This window comes from Lingula anatina, chromosome 1, assembly GCF_051362555.1.
Source record: "Lingula anatina isolate TDL-2025a chromosome 1, LinAna3.0, whole genome shotgun sequence".
NCBI classification, from domain to species: domain Eukaryota; kingdom Metazoa; phylum Brachiopoda; class Lingulata; order Lingulida; family Lingulidae; genus Lingula; species Lingula anatina.
In genome coordinates this window covers 49,063,270-49,083,511 of record NC_141767.1, presented here as the reverse complement: position 1 = coordinate 49,083,511, position 20,242 = coordinate 49,063,270, and the positions used below count along the sequence as shown (strand labels likewise).

The following is a 20,242-nucleotide window of genomic DNA, read 5'->3' as shown; positions in this document are numbered from 1 at the left end:
TTAAGTTGCACCATCTTTAAATTTGAAGATCCATTTTGCCTTTATTTGTCGATTTGAAACAAAGATTACACCAAAGACAAAGTTTACTTTCAGATCAAGGTACAATTCACAATTCTCGTCTGTTCATGCCAATAATGAGTTTTAACTTTTTTTGTAAAGAAAAACCTTTAATCACACCATCTTTAAATTTGAAGATCCAATGTGCCTTTATCTGTCAATTTGAAATAGGTTATATCAAAGACATTTAACTGGGGCAATTTTGACACTTTTCACAAGTCTGTTTCACCCTGATAATTTCTGCTCCATTAAAATTCTTTAAATGTACGTGATCCAAACAGTTTCAGCATATTGGCAAAAAATGGCAGGTTGGTATATGTCCAAAGAACTTCATGATATCTTTACAAGCAATTTTCAAATCAATTCCTTTAACAAAGTTGGCAAGGCTGTAAATTGTTAGAATATTTAACATGCACTGTAAGTCTATAATGTTAATATTTTTCTAATTCTTAAAATCCAAATTGTTTGGCAATTTCTGCTAAGCATTATTCTTCAGTTGTTTCTTTCTTTCCCCCTCCTAATATAACTAAGTTACATTTAAGTTTTTTAAACTTATGATAATTCCAAGATGAAATGATTCTCGAAATTTGGCAGCTCAGTACTTGACTGTCGTCCATTCATCGCCATCCCCTGCAAAATGGAATGAAAACTTAAATATTCCAAAAGTTACATGATTTCTAGATGAGAAACTGTGTTATCCAGAACATGTTTAGAAAATTTTCATAAACCTGACACCCGAATAATTTACAGTTAAACTCCACAAAATATAAGATTAATAATTTCAAACTGGCGCCCTAGGAAGAATTTTTTTTACCTCTCTTATCCCTGCTTGGGGCATCTTTTGTATCACCTGAAATACACAATAATGGGTTACTTAAGTAAAATATAGTCTAGAAATTCAGTCTATTTTCACCATCAAAGGTTAAGTTTATCCTACTGCACTGGGATCCTATTTCTTTTTTCAATTAAGTCAGCAATTGTCATTTAGCTTACAATCAATTTACATTCAATTCACAACCAAATCCCATATTTGGTATATTCTTGTTAAGTTTTATAGGAAAAAAAATCCACTGGAAATATTGGCTTGTAAATCTCAGTTCATTTTATACAGCTATTGACAAATAAAACTTTAATTGTCTATTAAAAAATTACATATTAAAAGTCATTATCTTAATAATTTTGAAGGACATATTTTCTTTTATAAAAGCTCTCATCCCTGGCAATCCCACCTCTTCTCCATTCCCTCTCTTCATTTCTGCCAGCACCTCTCATATCTCTGCCTCCTCCACGGCCACCCCAGTCATCTCTGGATGGTGGTCCTCTTTCATCTCCGCCACGACGCCATCCTCCACCATCGCGATCATCTCTTGGTGGACCTCTGCGCCAGTCATCTCTTGGTGGGCCATCACGCCTGCCAAAATCTCTATCCTCTCTGATATCTCTAGCTGGCATTCTGCTGTCACGGTCTTCTCTTATGTCTCTGGCTGGCATTCTCCCATCTCTCTCCTCTCTGATGTCTCTAGCAGGCATTCTGCTGTCTCGATGTTCTTCCCTGATATCTCTATAAGGCATCCTGCTGTCTCTCTCATCTCTGGCAGGTGGGCCTCTCCTCCAATCATCACGAGGAGGCTCTCTTCTTCCCCAATCTCTGTCATCACCACGGCGACCCCAATCTCTGTCATCTCGTGCTGGTGGTCTTCCATCATCTCCACCACGGCCAAAACCACCCCTTGGTGAAGCATCTCTGCGGAAATCTCTGTCAGGGCCTCGGTCGTCTCTGCGCATATCTCTATCTGGAGGGCCTCTGTCATCACGTCGGAAATCTCTGTCAGGTCCACGTTCATCTTTGCGCAAATCCCTTGGCTCATCTCTCCTGAAATCGCGCTCAATCCTAGGACCTTCACCTCTACGCCAGTCATGTTCACGCCCACCATCACCATCATCCCTGAAACAAATTTGGTACCCCAATAAGTAAACATGGCTTCTTTTATCCCTCTTTTTTGCCAAACACCATTTCAGACAAAATATATAAAAGCAAAGATTAATGCATTTATATTTTTCAATATCTGAATTCAACTATACAATAAATACTCTTTCATAAAGAAAATCACATTTAAAGTTGAAAGCAATATATACTTCACCTTTTTTTCCAGCTCAATTCTCTTTCTTTTTCTCTCTCTCTCCAGCCACCTCCTCTGACAGGTGCTCTCCATGCACCTCCACGTTCCTCTCTCTGGTCACCTCCACGATCATCTTGCCCCCTTCTGCAAATATCAAGTGCAAAACTGCTTATCACCAGCACAAGATCAATATGATTAACTATCAACATGGGAGAAACCAGAAAGGGTCAAATCCAGGGTTTCAATGTTTTTCAACACTCCAGTCCAGCTCAGCACCAAAAAAGGCCTCACGCCCAGTGCTAAAGGGAAGAAAATCTCCCAATTCGTTCTTCAAAAGGACAATAAATCTATTGGCAATAAAGTCAAAACTTTTTTTGTTGTTTTGTCGATAGAACTGGGAAAAATTTATGTGAATAATCGAGCTACAAAAGGGTCGACTAGACGCTTCTCAAGATTGCAAACACATGATGATGCTTCCAGTGCGCATGCGCACTTTTGCAGGATTCATCATGCTGTATGATAAGGTAGAATTTTGGATTATCCTACATTTTATATTGTAATGACATTATCACCCAAACATGATATTTTTACTTACATTTCTTCTCTCCTCTTAGCTTCTCTTTCCTCTATCTCTCTTTCCTTCTGCCTTTGCTTTTCTGCTATCTCTTCCAGCTTTCTCATCTTCTCCTCATACTGCCTCTCCTCCTCCTCTCTCTGCTCCCTTTCAATTCTCTCCTTTTCTTCTCGCTCTGCAAAAACAATTTTACTTCAAACAAACAGACAAATATCTCCAAACAAATGCAGAGAAGTGTGGTTACTTATTCCTTTTGTAAAAATCCATTAAAAGCATAAATTCAAAAGTAAACTCTGAGCACGGTACACTTACCTCTCTTCATTGCCTCTTCTCTAGCTCTTTGCTCAGCCTCTTCTTTTTCTTCTTGACGTTTCTGGCGACGTTCCTTGATGCGCATTTCCTTTCTCTTCTGCAGGCGTTTCTTGCGCTCTTCTGCCAATTTCTTATTAAACTCAGCAAGTTTTTCCTGCAAGGGTGATAGGCCTTTTAAGATTATTAACAGTTCTGATAAGGTATTGAGATTCTTCCTACGAGCAACCATTATTAGACAATTAATTCTACATGAAGACTCAGTTAAATCACATTTGTCTTTTAAAATAACCCACACTAAAAACTCAAATTATTAATATTTCACCTTGTAGACAGACATTCTAGCCTGGGCAATTTTCTTCAGGAAAGCATCCTTGTCTTCCATCATTCTCTTCAGACGATCACTGTGCTCCAGAGCCATTTCACGTTCAGCCATGATCTTTTCAATCTAAAGTACACATTATGTGGTATCAAACACACAATAAAAACATTAAAGAAAGCCAAAACACAAAATATGACTAAAATAATCATTAAATAAATAACCAAAAGCAAATAACTTGCTTCTACATACTCTTTCTTGTTCCTCCTGCTCCCAAAACTCTCTGAGCTTAACTTTCTCCTCTTCATATTGCTGCTTCAATAGTGGAATCTCTTCCAGACATTTGGCTCTAGCAAGATGATCAACCTACAACACCAAATGCAATATTGTTGGCAATGTTATCTTCCCTAGTAAAGCACTAAATTAAACATTACAAATTTACCATAATATTTCAATTTTGAAGAAACTTGTCAGATAATCAGTGTTTAATGTGTCACTATGAGCATTAATTCTGCAGACAAATTTTCATCCACCTTCTTAGACTGAGCATTTAGCCTTTCTTGCAGTTCCTTCTTCTCCTTCTCCAACTGCTCCACCTGTCTGGCCAGGATCTCATCTGCATCCAGCTCAACAATATCCTATATCAACAGATATGAGCGTCATTATGCACATATTAAATATTTATCAAAGCCAGATCAACAAGTTGATAATGTTTTTTATCAAACTATATGTGTTTGCACCAAAACACACTTGAGAAAAACAACTTAACTTATAATTTTCACATAGCTACACCAATCTCTTATTAAGTCATCTATTTAAAATCAATCTGATAGCTTTAGAACAAAGATATCCATTTTGGCTGGTTCCGAAATCATTTGGAATGCAATATATGAGCACTTAAAACCCACCTCTTCATGCAGATCTTTGAAAGCCTTTGCTCCCAATTCAGTCTCTTTCAGTTGTTTCAGCCTCTCCTTAGCATGCTTCTTCTGTATCTCTTTTTGCTCTTCCACGCGGCGCTGGCGTTCACGCTCCTCTGCCTCTCTCTCCAGTCGTGCCATCTCAGCAGCATGGGCCTTACTGCGGATCTCTTCTTCCTTTTGCAACTCTTCCCTTTCCTGGAAAAAGCAAAAAAAAACAAGGCAGCAAAGCTGTCAAATGTACAGACAAAAAAACAGAAAATAAAGATGCAAAATAGGTCATTTTGTCAATTTTGATGCAATAATAAATAATGCTTATAATAACACAGTCAGTTAACACTGATTTTTAATCATGCACAACAGATAACATGGTCAATAACAGGAGCAGATCCAGAGATATTTTCTGACAGTATTCCAAAGTATCTTTGTTGATCCATCCTACACTTTTGATGGTCTTCCAACAGAAAAAAATTGATACCAGTCAATGTAAACTTTAAAATATGACCGTCATCTGAAAGACCCAGAAGGCGGCCTCAATCCACCCCTGCAATAAGATAACAGTTTCTGGACTATGAGAGTTCAAATTCACATAATGAAAATCCCAATATTTGAAAAATGTTGACAGTGCATAAAATAATATTACATAATGTTTAAAGACATAAAAACCTATGCAACTGCTTATGTGGAAATACAGAAAATCTGAAGAGCTTCAGGTGGATGGGAGTTGAAAATGCCAGTGTTTAGAAAAAAATTAAAAAGAAAACACAAAAAAAAAAAAAAAATTCCAATAAAGCTGCTATTCAAACTTTTAATCTTGCTGTATTAACATGATATGAATAACCCCAATGTGTTTGAGGATAATAAGGCACTGTTATTCATCTGTAGCATTAATGTTGGCATTACAATTTTTTTTTTTCTTTTGTAAACTTATTTGCAATATTAAACAAGATTTACCTGCATAATTATCACCAATTCCTAATTATGTGACACAGTTAAGAGAGCTTAACCTATAGGACTTGAATGGGAAATCTCAACGTGTGTTTTATGTAATCTTATTTAATGGGCACTTGAAAATCAATTAGGCAAGTAATTTTATAGCTCTGAATTTAGCTAGTGATTATCCCAAGGGACAATTACCACCATCCATAAACAGTAGCCCCATATAGCACTCCATACAGCTGCATTGCTTACAATACAGAAAACAATCACACTGATTTCCAACACAAGCTACACTTCAGTCCTATGAAACTTTTCAGTAAGTTAGAATATCATAAGTAAAATGGTTTTTCCTTAATGGTCATCCTAGCAGCGATGTCCAAAAAAGGGTTTTTTTCATCTTTTATGCAATTTAACATAATGCTTAACAGCACAATGGCCATCAATTTTTAATAATAAAGTAAATGTATCATTGCTATTCAAAAGATGTGACTAGCAATGGTATTCAAGCCAATGGAAGTTCAAAGACTAAGTCACACCTTGAAAATGTTAATATGTGAAAATTTTAATTGTAACAAAAAACTATATAATTTCCAAGAAAGTTAACCGATATAACAGCTTTTCCAACTGAAGCTATAATTTAGTGCTATACTACATTTCTATAAGTTTGAGAAGAGTAAGTGACTTGGTTTTCCTTTAATGGTCACTATGGAGGCATTGTCTAAAATGGGGTTGTCTTAAATTTTGATGCAATATTACATAATGCATAACAGCATAATGACCATCAATTTTTAATAATAAAATAAAAATATCATGGATATTCAGAAAATTTGATATGGAAAGGTCTTCAGGGCCATGGAAGTTCAGAGTCACAACTTCAAAATGCCAAAATGTACACAAGAGATAACTGTACTGAAATGAATTTCTTTCCACTTTCAACACTTTTTTTTACATATATCAAAATAATCAATTTACTGTCGTTTTTAAATGATCAACTAAGAAAGTTGTTGACATAGGAAAAATATCAATAGAACAATTTTAAATGTCCAATTTGTTCCATTCTGAGATTCTGAACATGGTGAATGATTGAATCTGACAAACTGTAAAGATATGAGTTTATTTCCATTTTTGGCACTTTATTACACAATGCACAATAACAGGTTTACCATCATTTTTATATAATCAACTAACAATATTGTTAAGATGCAGAAAATGTCAAAAGAACACCTTTACATTACTAATTAGTTCACAAATGAGATTGTTAACATGCCTAAGAATTAAATCCGAGGAAAAAAGACTCATACAAAAAAAGGCACAATTTCACCAAAACTGAACCGATCAAGCTTATTTTCGAACCTCATCTGTATTTTAGAATATTTGATCACCCCTGTGAATTTCAAGACGATTGGCCAATTAATTTTCCTTGAAATGTGTTATCGGTGTTGCACATATGCTGAAATAGTGAAAAAGCAGCATAACTTCCACAAATATGGCCCGATCATGCTGATTTTCGAACTTGACCTGCGTATTAAGAATATTCATCAGTTCTGTAAGTTTCAAGCCAAAAGGTAAAACGGTTTTTCACTTATCGTGTTATCGGTGTTGCATTTATGCTGAAAAAAATGAAAAAACCGCATAACTCCCCTAAAAATGGCCCGATCATGCTGATTTTCCAACTCGACTTGTGTATTATGAATATTCCTCAGTTCTGTAAGTTTCAAGCCAAAAGGTAAAACGGTTTTTCACTTATCGTGTTATCGGTGCTGCATTTATGCTGAAAAAAGTGAAAAAAACAGCATAACTTCCCTAAAAATGACCCGATCATGCTGATTTTCGAACTCGACTTGCGTATTATGAATATTCATCAGTGTTGTAAGTTTCAATGGAAAAGGTAAATTGGTTTTCCACTTATCGTGTTATCGGTGCTGCATATATGCTGAAACAAGACAGCACTGTTCTGCAATGGGTTTACTTCCATTTTTAAAACACTTTTTAAACATAAAACAAAATAAACAGTTTTCTACCATTTGTATATGATCAACTAAGAAAATTGGTGAGATGGGAAAAATATCAATAGAACAGTGTTAAATGTCCAATTTCCTCCATTCTGAGATAATGAATATAGTAGATGATTGAATCTGACAAACTGCAATGATATTTGTTTATTTCCATTTTTGACACTTTATAACATAATACACAATAACAAGTTTACCATCATTTTTACATAATCAACTAACAATGTTATTAAGATGCAGGAAATGTCAAACAAACACTTTTAGGTATCTTATTAGTTCAATAATGAGACTGTTAACATGCCTAACAATTGAATCTGAGGAAATAAGAAAAAACAGCATAACTTCTAAAAGAATGGCCCAATCATGCTGATTTTGGAACTCAACCTGCGTTTTAGTTAGTTTGACTACTCCTGTGAGTATAATGACAATTGGCCTGTCTGTTTTTCTTATATTGTGTTATTAGCGTTGCATATATGTTGAAAGAAGTGAAAAAACAGCATAAATTCCCTAAAAGTGACCCGATCATGCTGATTTTCGAACTTGACCTGCGTATTATGAATATTCATCAGTTCTGTAAGTTTCAAGTCAAAAGGTAAAATTGTTTTCCACTAATCGTGTTATCGGTGCTGCATACATGCTGAAAAAAGTGAAAAAACAGCATAAATTCCCTAAAAGTGACCTGATCATGCTGATTTTCGAACTTGACCTGCATATTATGAATATTCATCAGTTCTGTAAGTTTCAAGTCAAAAGGTAAAATGGTTTTTCACTTATCGTGTTATCGGTGCTGCATATATGCTGAAAAAAGTGAAAAAACAGCATAAATTCCCTAAAAGTGACCCGATCATGCTGATTTTTGAACTTGACCTGCGTATTATGAATATTCATCAGTTCTGCAAGTTTCAAGTCAAAAGGTAAAATGGTTTTCCACTTATCGTGTTATCGGTAAAAGTGCACGGCGACGGCGACGACGGCGACGGCGACGACAGACGCAGATGATGGCTATATGTACAGACACATCTGTGTCTGTACATAAAAAGTATGTTACGCAAAATTTTCTTTTATTTTTACATTAGATAGAAACCAAAAAATACCCTCATTGCAACAACTTGGAACCCAGTTCTCTAAAGTCAATGACACTAAAAAATTTTTTCAACACTCGTTCAATCTTACTATAAAACTACAAGTAATATTCTAGTGATCTTGATCTTTATCAAAGCATAATTAGCACTGCTCCTACAAAAATCTGTGAAAGAGAACTGCCTTACCCTCTGGACACTGAGACTCTCCAGCAGTTCTTTCCTGTCCTCAATGATCTGTCTTCGAGACAAGATACGCTGATGCTCACGGGCTGATGTCTGGCGATAGGCTGTCACTATATGCTCCTTGATTTCTTCTTCCTTCTTCTGTAATCAAAATAAGTCTGGGTTGAATAAAGGACATCAAATTTTCCTACATCTACATTGAAAATTTAATCTGACCCCAGTGCAATATGAAAATATCATGTCAAAAGAGAGAAAATTCTCTCAAGTATAACATCTTACAACTTCAAACAGTACCTTTTTGCCTTCTGGCTTGATCATGTTGACAGCCTTATGCAAGGCCTGAGCCATGTTGGTCATCTGGTTGCGAATCTGCTCACTGGGCATGCTCTGCAGATATGGACCCTCCGGCACATCTTCTTTCTGTGCCACTCCCAAGTCCATTCCAAAGCTTAAAGACTTGGTGCGATGGTCAATCCGTATCTTTACAAAAATGAAACAAAGTGAGGTTAAAGCAATCTAGATGCTAAGAAATATGCAAATAAATTAATAAATACATAAAAATTATGATGACATAATTATAAAATTGAAAGACTCTTGGAAGTGTTTTGCCTCTTTTCAAATTTTTAAATCCTGTTTAAAACCATTAATCAAATACCTGCAACTCTAGTCTTCTAGCAGAGTCCACAATGACACGCTCTAGCTGAAACTTGTTAGCAAAAGGAGCCAGTTTAGCCAGGCGGGCAAACTCAATAGTTTGGTACACTTGTGAAATCTGGAAAAAAAAAGTCAAATCAGCTTTGCAAAATAAAAGAATGCCAATTATTCTTAACATTTTAAATGATGTAATTCAACACAACTGTGGAAAACATCTTACAGCAATATTAAACCATTTGATTAGATTTTTACAGACTTACAATCAATTTAGCTAAAATAAAATTGAACTGAAATGCATCATGCTGCTTTCAATATTATACCTGCTTCAGAAGTCTTGTGATGGTGATTTCATGCAGAGCAGACTCATACTGACACAAGTCCTCATTGTTCTCGATGTACTCCATAGAGCTGGCCACTCTCTGGGATAGCTTCAAGGGATGAAAGTCAACCTCTAGCCAACGATACAGATTCTGAACCTCAGGGTGCACGTGTTGGAGCATGCTGTACTTCACCTGTGGAAAAAAAGGGACAAATTAACATTCCACAAATATTCAAATACATCAAAAGAGTCATAAATGAATTGTTTTTTCTGTTTATCTTCCAAAATATAGTAAGTGGGTACATTATAGGCATGGGTAAATGTCTGATGGTAGAACATATAAAACACTTGCAATATAAAATGTTTTATGTAGACGCCATCACTTTGGTTTCTGCCCTCTATGACACCAGAAGAGCTGCAGTAAGCTCTCTTGGCAACGCCTTGGAGGGCATTCCTGCATATTCAAATAATCATTTTAATATAGTTTTCTATATGAATTACAAACAAACCATTTAATATATGGCATATGGGTAAATATGGTAATAAGGAGACTGTTTTGAACAATTCTATGCAACACTACTTCATTCTACAGAAACTTACCAAATCTTTAATTAGAGCTGTTCTGTTAGGTGGTGTCTGCAGACCAAGCAGTGTTGCCAGACGTCTTTGCTTCTCCAGTGTAGTGGAGTCTACTTCCAGCAGCTGATCAATTGGGTTGCGTGAGGGAAGAATTGGCACAGCTAGTGTGGCACAAAGCACACGAGATGCCATTCTTTAAACAAGAGAAAAAATGGAAGAAATAGATGAAACTATCATAAAACTATCATTACAAAAAAAAAAACAAATGCTAAAAAGATTAAAGAAAATGTAAATGTGACTAAGAATTAATTAATTTTATAAATTACATGATAGGACTACAAGTAAAGCATCTTAAGTTTCTTCTGATTTTATCTTTACAACCATTCTTACTTCTGCTGCTCCTCAGGGGACAAGTTCTTCCTTTGTTCCCTGGATAGATGGAACAGTCGATGTAGAGCACAGGCATGGAAGAGACGATTGCCAGCCTTCCAGAATACTAAACCCAACTTCTGGTAGTAATTGGCCATAAGAGATGGCTTGGGTGGCTTCTTGGACAAACTGATCAAACCATGAATGTCCTCCACAGCTTTGAAGGCTTCCTACAAATTTCAAAATAAATATTAACAAAGCAGCAAATGGACAGACAGGTAAATGACAAAGAAAAGAAAACAATCACAAATAAAAATCTGAAATGTAATTGAAATATGCAAAGGGGGTTGTGAAGGTAAAGGGAGAAACCTTTTTATTTTTATCATGAGATGATTCATAGCATTGCTCCAAAATCTACTACAAGTAATTCAGATTTATCGCAATTCAAACTTATCTACCTCAAACATTAGCAAATACAGTTATTGTTAAACTGCTGACCTGCCAGAGTTCCATCTGGATAGCACTATCCAGCTGTACTAGGCGTGTCTCCAGGTGCATGGCCTGGCTCTCTGGGTTGTTCAGGTTGATGGCAGTCTGCTGGTGTTGGTGCTTGTGGATGTGACCCAAGTGAGTGCGAAGCTGTAAAATATATCAAAGCAATTAAATTTATGGCGCACAGTTATCAAATTATTCTCTGATGTTTCAATTAATAAATTATTTATTGTATGACAAGTAACATCTAAAAAGCTATTTTTTCTATGCGACGTGGTTAGCATTACATCTTTAATTTTGGTAACAAACTGGAGTTTTAACTGTTATACTGCTTGAATTTTCTTACGTTGTCACACAATTTTCTAAATTCGGTCTTCCTTTGGTACTTCAGGCAAAACTTGAAAGCTGAAAATCAAACAAAAATGTTTTAAATCACAATGCAACATCCGATGAAAATCAATGCATTCATCTCTCAAGCAAATACTGACAACCTATCACATCCTATTTTTTTCAGTGAAACATTATTTTAACACAATGACAACACACTATCAATTCCAAGTCAGACATGGGTCTTTACTTCTAATAAATTTCATCATCCATATCTTTATGATCTACACAATTAGCAAAATAAACAATACCTTGCTGTGCAATGTCCTGGTACAACTTTTCTACCCTGGAATTATTTCTAAGTAAATCCAGACATTGACGGTAGGACTCCCACAGAAACTTTACCCAAGGGGTCAGAATAGCCCTATCAGAACGATCTTGGGAGTCTTCTCCACTCACAGCACTCAGTAACAGACTGAATTAGAAAATAAAATTGGATTATGCATTTTTCTTTCAAAAATAAAGGGCAATTTGTAAATTAATGGAAATGGCGAGATCATTGGCTGATGCTAGCATCCTTTATCAAGTTCTTATAAAGAGTGAAAACAACTTTCTTCTGGATACTGGGAATGAATTTCTATTTTAATTCAGAAACTGTTGCTGCTACAATTCATTTGAGAACAAATTGGGGTAGTTACTCACTGTGATATTTTGCACGTACCTCTCTGGGGTTTGTATGACATCCAGATCATCAATATCAACAACAGCCTGATGTGACTGTGCCCTGGCTTCTTCAGTCTTGTCCTCGGCTAGGGCCAGGTACTTTCGCACCACATCCTCAAGTGACTTAATATTGACCTAAAATAAAAACAAAATGCTCTGATTACATCTCTCTTTTTTACCCACCATAAAAAAAGTCTGGCATTACTGAACTCAACTTTTGTAACTTATGCAATACTCAAAATGAGCTAATTTTTCATATCTTGATTTTTTTAATAAGGCACTTTTATTCTACCTGCTGACATATAAGCTTGTACTGGTACAGTCCTTCTTTAGCGACATGGCTTTTCTTTAGTTCTACACAAAGAACTAGATATTTCTCCATGATAGGCTCATGGATTTTCTGCCATGTTCGATGCTTCTTACTCTTGATAACATCATAGAGAGCATCAAGAGCCCGTTGCTTTTTACCAACATCAATAAATTCTGAAATAAAGTAATAAAAATATTTTGAAAGAGACTGAGAAACTGTAATTCCGAAGCTAATTAAAAATTCAAAGGCACAGCTGTTCATTACAAAACTTTTACGGCCCAACGATGCAACTGTCTTTCAGTGACACCCAACTAAAATTTTGAAACAACCGAGTCGTGCACCAGGTTCAAAATCATACATTTGTTCTGTGGTATCCGTATATTTACACTAATTCAATGCAAATATCAAATAAATGCCAATGCCATTGCTGATTGACCAGATGTCATTTTTTCCGAGAGTTCAAGTCGCAAAACAGTAAATACAGCACTTACCATTCGCTCTTTTAAGAGCATTTTCTGGTCGCTGAAAATATGTAGGCATTGTTTACGCTGATGAAAAGTCTTCTCAATAATGACAGGAGACTTCTTAGTTCATTTTCTTCTTACCGACCCTCAACACGCCTCTGTACCACCTAGCAAGATGGCGGTTACAGTCCACATGGTGTGTGACGTCATCATTAAAAGAAGCACAAAATTATAATTGTTTCAGTCCCAAGCAAAGAAATTAAGTTAAAAATTAGCAGCAATGATGACTTTCCAATGGCTTATTTACATCAATCTTGCATATATTGATATATTTTGAAAACTAGGACGTGTAAGACAATAATATAGGTCAAGCGGATTACAGGTGAAGGTCAAAGCCGTCATGGCTGCACTTTGCGACTTGCTGTGTGCTGGATTGATTGGTAAATACCACACCGGTTGGCAACTCAACAACGGTGTTAAGCTCACTAACGTTTTCGGCATACAAAAATACAAAAAACATATCTTTAATGTGCATGTGTTTCAAACATATGATAGTGAATGAGTTTATATTTTTTGCATAGGTTGATTTAGTGTCTTAAATTCCCTTGCTACCTGAGACTCAGTATTATACAGGAAGCACCGCCCCTTATTTTTATTGTCAGTACTATTTCTTCGTTTAGTCTAGGAAGACGTTAGAAGTAGGATATCATAACAGTCATTGCATGCTTTCTCATTCTTCATCTTTGTCCTTATAGATCTGTGCATGATCTTAATGTATCGGTAATAATGATAAACACTGCAACAGCATGTCATTAGTGATGAAAAACGAACGTGCAGCATTTTTAAGCAGATTTTTATATCTCGTAGAAAAGGACAGTAACGGGGATGTTCTGTGGACATGGTCATACCCATCTGTGACAGAGAACCAAAGGAACCTATTCATAAGAAAGAGCAGGCTTCAAGGAGAAACATACACTGACTTCTTATATGGACAGTATAAACACACTTGGTATTATATTAAAACTGTATCTGCAGCAGATCTGGTCAAGGTAATGTTATCTTTTTTCTTTTCAAAAATCAGAATTTTTTTTTTTTTGAAATCATGTACTTATTAAATGCATATCACTTCTCTTAAAACATTTTATTAAAATACTGACATATTTATATATGTTAGTTATATTTGTGTTATAAGGAAAATAACCATTGATTTCCCTTTTCAAGTTGATACATGTAATTGTTCATGACCCTTTCACTGTAGGTTACACATTTCTCACTGGTGCTGGTTTCAAAAGATTTCAACCCTGAAAAATATCAAGCTCTGTGTAATATTATGTGCCAACTGTACAAAAATACTGGTAATCCTGCTTCCATGCTAGAGAGTTATCTGGCAGTTGTTACTAAAGGTGCTTGCAATGGAGAAGAAAATGGAAAGTTTACAGTTTCAGACTTTGATGCTAGACAAGCTTATATACAGGGATCATTAAAAGGTAGATAAAGTATGTCAGATAGATATAAATTTAATTTAGCTAATTATTTAATATGTTTTTACTTTCCTTAAGTACCATAATATTTTCATTTTTTGTCCATATTGCTAAATACGACATGCATATTGCATGTTATAGATTGAAAGTTCTATCCACATACTTTCTCTTTCAGATGTAATAAACACATTTGGGTTGAAACTATTGTCATCTACACTGGTTTACTTCCGAAGAAATGAATAGCAGTTATTTATCAAAATGTAGAAACCTAACTTAGTTTTATAAGGTATTGCATGCATAAATTGAAACCACATACTTTCTCTTTCAGATGTCATAAACATGTTTGGGGTAGAAACTATTGTCATCTACACTGCTTTACTTCTGAAGAAAAGAATAGCAGTTCTTCATCCAAATGTAGAAACCTTACTTAGTTTTATGAGGTAGATACTTGTCACGATTCTTAATTTTGATGTAGGTCACTCAGGTGATACGTTGTCTATGGCTACTTCTGAACAGCCCACATAACTGAAAAACCTGTCTCAAATTAAAGGTCACAATGCAGAATAATTGCTCCTTGTTTATAATGTGTATAAGGGTGATTATCTGTTCTATATGTTCTTTTTAAAGAGTTCTTCCAGCCTTGGTGTGGCACAGGCAGAACTGGGGAGTACTTCATCCATATGTGGATCTAGAGGAAGATGAGCTGGAAGACCTGCGAGCCAGCACACCTTACATTGCTGGCTTTACTGATGCTGCTGTTGAAGGGAGGCAAGTTCTTATATTATTGTCATGAACAAAGAAGTTTTTTCTTGCTTTCATCTGGTAGATTTTAAATGTTAGTCTTGTTGAATTAACCTAGAGTCTGTCATTTTATGAAATTAGTTTTTGTTTCAGAAATGAACTGTATGACATTTTTGTGGCTATGACCACCAGAGAAATTACAATAGCACCCCAGGCCAAAGGTAATAAAGAATTTTGATTATAGGCAAAATTGTGCAGATTTTTTCAATGAATGGAAGTGCATGTTTAGTATTTTGTCTTTGAGTTGCTGAGCTTTTTATGATTCCCAGATTAAAGGTCATCAGGCAGATTATGTTCCGCCATTTAAAAAGGTGAGAACCAAATCTCCTAAACAATCACGTTGGTTATTTCAGAATCCCTTGCAATGGGTAAGCTCCACAAAGACATAGCTATGTTCATGGTGCAGTGTGCAGATAATGATGACATGGGAGAACAGCAGGTAATCAAGGTAGGTGTAGACAGTTAGAAGGTATCCAGGTCATAAGCTCAACAACGCCCTCCCTCAATCTCCTCATGCAAAATAAGTGAACATTTCGAGTGTAATTATTTTCACTTAAGTTTATTCTTTTAAAAAATAAGCTCAGAAAAAATTGCTCAGATATCCTTGAACATTAAATATGAATGCTGTATCATTTTATTTCTTCAAACTAAACCGTTTTCAACACTAAGTACATTTTAGACTAAATTAATGTTACTAAAACATTTACTATAACATTGTATGTAGAAATTTTGTAATTATATCAAGCTGGTTTAAAATTTAGTATACAAGTTATGCAGTGGCCGTTTTCATTTCCTAGTATTTGAACAGACTCATCTGTTAATAGCTTTGTACAATGTTTTTGTTTTTATTTTCTGTACCATTTCATGCACTGACAAGTTGCATTGTTCATAAAAATATCCAGTTTATCCCTTTATTCAATTTCCAGGAGATATCTGTAAAGACAAAAGAGCTCTTGAATAATTTAAAGAGCTTGGCCACAGTTGGAGAGGATGACAAGCCTTACATCTCTTTTGAAATTTTGCAAGGAAGGAAAATGCCACCAGCAACACAGAACTTTTTATACAACTTGGCTGCAGCAGAAGGAATGGTTAAATTTTAGAACTTTACTCACTATGCATGCTGTTGAAAACATTGATAAGCAGTCCAACAAAGGAAGCTCTCAGATTGCTTAATAATGCATCTTTCAAGAGTGGTATAAATGCATGCAAAAGGCAGTTTTTTAATAGGTTAACTCCATTCCAAAATTTTCTTAATGTGATAGTTACAAGAAAGATGTTTCTATAAAAGATCATATTCCACAACTTTGATTCATGTGAACATTCCTTTAGTTGGGCTTTTATTATTTCAGATCGCTTTATTTCTAACTGCTAAATGGGATGTATAAGGATTTTGCCAAGTGAGAATTAAAAGAATAATTTGCCAACAAATTACATAGGAACTGTAAATGTAATGCTGGGTTCTAACCAGAAAAAATAATCATCGAATAGAAAGTCTTTTTGAGGTTATCTTTAAATTGATTGCCCTTTTGTTCAATACAATGATCGATCCTTACAAAATACGTGAAGGGCATTTTTTCAAACCTTTTTATTAAATAAATTTGTCTAAACTACCAGACATCAATATAAAACTGAACTGTACAAATCTATCTATCCTAAAATTGTTTACATTTTCTACCCAACTAATAAATGTAAAATTAATATATATTACATTGTGCTCTAGGCAACTTGGGTTTCCTTGTTTAAAAGATTCATAGCATTGCTATCATTTCAATTTTGCTAGGTTGAAAAATTGACCATCTTCCAAAAAATACAAAGTTTTTGCAATTTCTCATTAAATGTGCCAATATTGTCTGTAATATGAAATTCCATGCATGATGCTTATCGCGCTTTGACAATTACTGTTATCTTCAGGGATGTCGTACCAATGCATAGGAATGTTTCATTACAGTTTGCTCAGATATCCTTGTATGGAAATGCTATACACGATTGCTTGTGCTCAAATGATCCAGTCTAAAACATTTACAGACATAAAAGTGCGTTTGATCATATGACATCCTCAAGGTGGAGAGCGGCTCCTGCTATGAGGACCATCATCAGGAATGGGACTGCGAGATCGAGAGCGACTGAAGGACCTATAAAGAAAGAAAATCGTCAATATGTGTCTTTCTGCATGATATGTTATATTTTCCAAACTGATATACTTTCAGCTTGTTTTTCTAATTTTGTTCTAAAAATATATACTAATTTACTTACTTGTCAAGTTATAACATGTAACACATTGGACAAAACCAGGTTAAAGCACAATTAGTTGTAAGACATGCCACTTGACAATCAAAATATAAATGACCTGGACCAACTTCTTTCTCATCCTAAACATACCTCCTGGGAGGACTCCTATTTCTGTTGTAGCCTGGAGAGGGAGACCTGCTGTGGGACCTGCTGTATGATCTCTTCTTACTGTAAAAATATACAATAATAAAATAAACCAATGTATTAGACAAAAGGACCATGGTTAAGTACCGGGTTTATCCAAGCTACTTAGTTTATAGTAAAAGCAAGTATTTTGCTTTTGATTTAAACTTTTGTGTACCTATGATACCAGCCCTCCTGTTGAAATAAAAAATAAATATAATTATTTTTAATAAATAAAATAGTTATTATATAAAATAAGCAATTGTTACCTCTCTTTTGGACTTCTTGATCTCCTTCTTGGACTTCTGCTAAATGAGCGGTTTCTAAAAGTATAGTTGAAGTCTATCAATCAATATTTTCACTAATAGAAGCCAAATAACAGTAGGACAAAATATTCTCTTCTAATCTGAAGCAATAAATATCATGCAAAATAAAATTCCATTTATATTTATCAGATCTAAAACAGGATATTAAAATTTTCTGACCCACCTTCTGGGGCTGGGGCTTCTGTGCCTGCAAACAAACATTTCATAACTTATTAAAGCAGTTGTTACAATATTGTATTAGGAATAAAGTGCACTGATTACAATTCAAGAAAAAAGTTATTTTGTAACATGAGCAAGAGTTAGGAACATCATATTATAAGTCTCCTGTGCCAAAGTATACCACTCCTAATGAATATTAGAAAATTGGTCTTCAACGACACAAGCCACATTAATCTTGCTTAGATAATACTCCATCAAATGCTCAACAATTCTGGGGGAAAATTAACAAAGATTAATGAACACACAATCCTACATCACTATTCACTTACCTAGGGCTGTAACTACGTGATCTGCGCGACCTGTACGGTGGGGATCTAGGTGGTCGTCTTGCAGAACGCTCCTTAGCTCTCATCTGACCTGGGGCTGAAAGACAAGTTTCCTCTAATAAACAACACTAAGAACACAATTACTTTAGTGTCAATTGTTTTCTGAAGCCAGGGTGAGACCATTTGTAATTTAAATATGGATAAGTATTTATTGACATCAACTTTTTTTGTTAGATTGTTATGTCTTTAAGATTTTTGGAAATAAAATAACTTCAAGAAATGATAGAAAAATGTGCCATAATCTATATAAATATAAAAACAAACTTACTTCTTCTGTCACCACGTGCAAATTCAATCTCCAACTCTCTTCCATAGAACTTAGATCTGTCCAGGTAATGCAGTGCATCATCTGCATCTCTTGGGTCTTCAAATGTGCATGGGAGTTAAGGATCCTTTGGGATCTGACTTAATTGCTGAAAATCTCACTCGTGCAACAACTATGCAACTAAGCTAAACATGTCAAAATAATACCCCATTAAACTGAACTCGTGGGAAAATTTTGATTCCGATCTTAAAGAAAGAGGAAATGATATCCAAAATATGCCACTTTTTTCAAAATTTCTACTTATCATGACTGTTTGATTTTCCAAAATGGCAAGAGTAAACACTAATATTACATGGATATAATAGCTAATTGGTGCCACGCCCGCAGCCTTGACTTGATCCAAATTTGAAAATTTCTTGCTTGCTTGTTTCTTTCATTCATTCTTTCTTGAGATAGGAGCTGGCCCCGAAGATGGGAAGCTATCTTGATTTCCAAATATACTTTTCTGCTCCCGTGAGCCTACTTTGCTGTGTAACTCTTGCACAGTAGAACCTCACCCTGGCAACTTGCCCAAAGATCCAGAAACCACGCAGACAAAAACTTGTGATCTTTATCTTGTTACTGGTCTTGCACTTGACTTGTAATATCTTTTACTCTTGCCACGACTTGTGTTTAAGTGACTGTGCCTACTGTTATGAATATCTTTGCTACTTGTCTTTGATATCTAAATGCAAAAACAAGAACAATAAAAAGAGTTAGAAACAGAAACCGATAATTCAATGGGTTATATGCCTTAAAAACAACTTCCCAATTTGAGTAGAGAAGCCACTGAATGTTATAAGTTTCAAAATGGATGAACTTCCTGGTTTCTCTGACAAAGGGAACTTTCCGTGGCTTATATACTCAGAGTGGTATTCATTTTACCTGAACACAAGGATATTGTACATAAGCAAACCCTCTTGGTCTCCGAGTGTAATAATCCAAGGGAACATAAACATCACTTATTGGGCCATATTTACCAAACAAGGTGCGAAGTTCCTCAGGTCTGGAGAAAAGAACACCAGCCAATATACATGCACACATCACACTGATACAGATTGAAGTAGTAAGTTAAACAGATTTTACTGTCAACAGGCTGCTTTGAACCATTAACAAATTAAAAAAAAATTAATGGCTTCACTCTCCATGCTTATTGAGTTTTAAAGGGCTTGATAAAGGCACGTGATCCTTTTTTTTTTGTTGTTTCTAAAGACATAGATGAGTTTTAACAAGAGATTGCTTCCGATATTCAAAATACACTGTACAGAGATATAACATTTTTGCCTTAAACATTTGAAAGCAAAGTGAAAGCAACAGACATTTTACGCAGCTATCGTAATGGAGAGAATCACCTAACTGCAAGAAACACGAACGCCAAACACCCAAACCACGCGGTTACAACAGTTGATGAGAAGTATTGCTTTCATCCGAAAACCAGAGAAAATTCATATTAGAAAGGTCTGATGACATTACCTCTGGATATTTTTAAAAACAAGTTCTCGAAATGTCTTACCTGAGACCATCTGGAACATTGCGAATGTATAAGGATGTATTTGGAGGTCTTGAGTATCGTGAAGACATGATGGCGCGGCAAAAGGAAAGGGCGTTCTTATGCGCATGT

At 35.3% G+C, this 20,242-nt stretch overlaps 3 protein-coding genes across 3 annotated transcripts; 1 reads left to right on the top strand and 2 right to left on the bottom strand.

The window, feature by feature from the left end:
- Positions 1-15: 15 nt before the first annotated feature.
- LOC106150437 (eukaryotic translation initiation factor 3 subunit A) lies at positions 16-12,962 on the bottom strand. Its single transcript, XM_013523248.3, has 22 exons — positions 12,780-12,962; positions 12,271-12,461; positions 11,977-12,113; positions 11,567-11,730; positions 11,275-11,333; positions 10,935-11,075; positions 10,458-10,666; positions 10,089-10,260; positions 9,490-9,681; positions 9,171-9,287; positions 8,810-8,995; positions 8,519-8,656; positions 4,288-4,497; positions 3,913-4,017; positions 3,632-3,745; positions 3,386-3,508; positions 3,064-3,217; positions 2,773-2,926; positions 2,199-2,321; positions 1,287-2,002; positions 872-907; positions 16-687 (listed from the first exon to the last, which is right to left on the bottom strand). The coding sequence occupies exons 1-22, from the start codon at positions 12,826-12,828 to the stop codon at positions 653-655; spliced, it is 3,525 nt and encodes a 1,174-aa protein (XP_013378702.2). The 5' UTR covers positions 12,829-12,962; the 3' UTR covers positions 16-652.
- A 47-nt stretch (positions 12,963-13,009) lies between these two features.
- Positions 13,010-16,662, top strand: LOC106150448 (DENN domain-containing protein 10). Its single transcript, XM_013523275.2, has 8 exons — positions 13,010-13,192; positions 13,620-13,801; positions 14,011-14,239; positions 14,562-14,673; positions 14,861-15,001; positions 15,128-15,195; positions 15,388-15,482; positions 15,961-16,662. The coding sequence occupies exons 1-8, from the start codon at positions 13,153-13,155 to the stop codon at positions 16,132-16,134; spliced, it is 1,041 nt and encodes a 346-aa protein (XP_013378729.1). The 5' UTR covers positions 13,010-13,152; the 3' UTR covers positions 16,135-16,662.
- Positions 16,596-20,217, bottom strand: LOC106150450 (serine/arginine-rich splicing factor 12). The gene is made up of 8 exons (XM_013523276.3): positions 20,135-20,217; positions 19,523-19,627; positions 18,586-18,689; positions 18,261-18,354; positions 17,936-17,959; positions 17,716-17,769; positions 17,414-17,491; positions 16,596-17,166 (listed from the first exon to the last, which is right to left on the bottom strand). The coding sequence occupies exons 1-8, from the start codon at positions 20,200-20,202 to the stop codon at positions 17,091-17,093; spliced, it is 603 nt and encodes a 200-aa protein (XP_013378730.2). The 5' UTR covers positions 20,203-20,217; the 3' UTR covers positions 16,596-17,090.
- Positions 20,218-20,242: the final 25 nt, after the last annotated feature.

Coding starts and splice junctions, on each gene's coding strand:
- LOC106150437 (XM_013523248.3), bottom strand. CDS start 12,828: ATGCCTACATATTTTCAGCGACCAGAAAATGCTCTTAAAAGAGCGAAT. Junction 11,076..11,274: donor TTAGAAAATTGTGTGACAAC/GTAAGAAAATTC, acceptor TATATTTTACAG/CTTCGCACTCACTTGGGTCA. Junction 908..1,286: donor AGAGAGGGAATGGAGAAGAG/GTGGGATTGCCA, acceptor TGTGTATTTCAG/GTGATACAAAAGATGCCCCA.
- LOC106150450 (XM_013523276.3), bottom strand. CDS start 20,202: ATGTCTTCACGATACTCAAGACCTCCAAATACATCCTTATACATTCGC. Junction 18,690..19,522: donor AGAGGGTTTGCTTATGTACA/ATATCCTTGTGT, acceptor ACTCCCATGCAC/ATTTGAAGACCCAAGAGATG. Junction 17,492..17,715: donor TCAAGAAGTCCAAAAGAGAG/GTAACAATTGCT, acceptor ATATTTTTACAG/TAAGAAGAGATCATACAGCA.
- LOC106150448 (XM_013523275.2), top strand. CDS start 13,153: ATGGCTGCACTTTGCGACTTGCTGTGTGCTGGATTGATTG. Junction 13,802..14,010: donor CTGCAGCAGATCTGGTCAAG/GTAATGTTATCT, acceptor CTTTCACTGTAG/GTTACACATTTCTCACTGGT. Junction 15,483..15,960: donor GAGAACAGCAGGTAATCAAG/GTAGGTGTAGAC, acceptor TTCAATTTCCAG/GAGATATCTGTAAAGACAAA.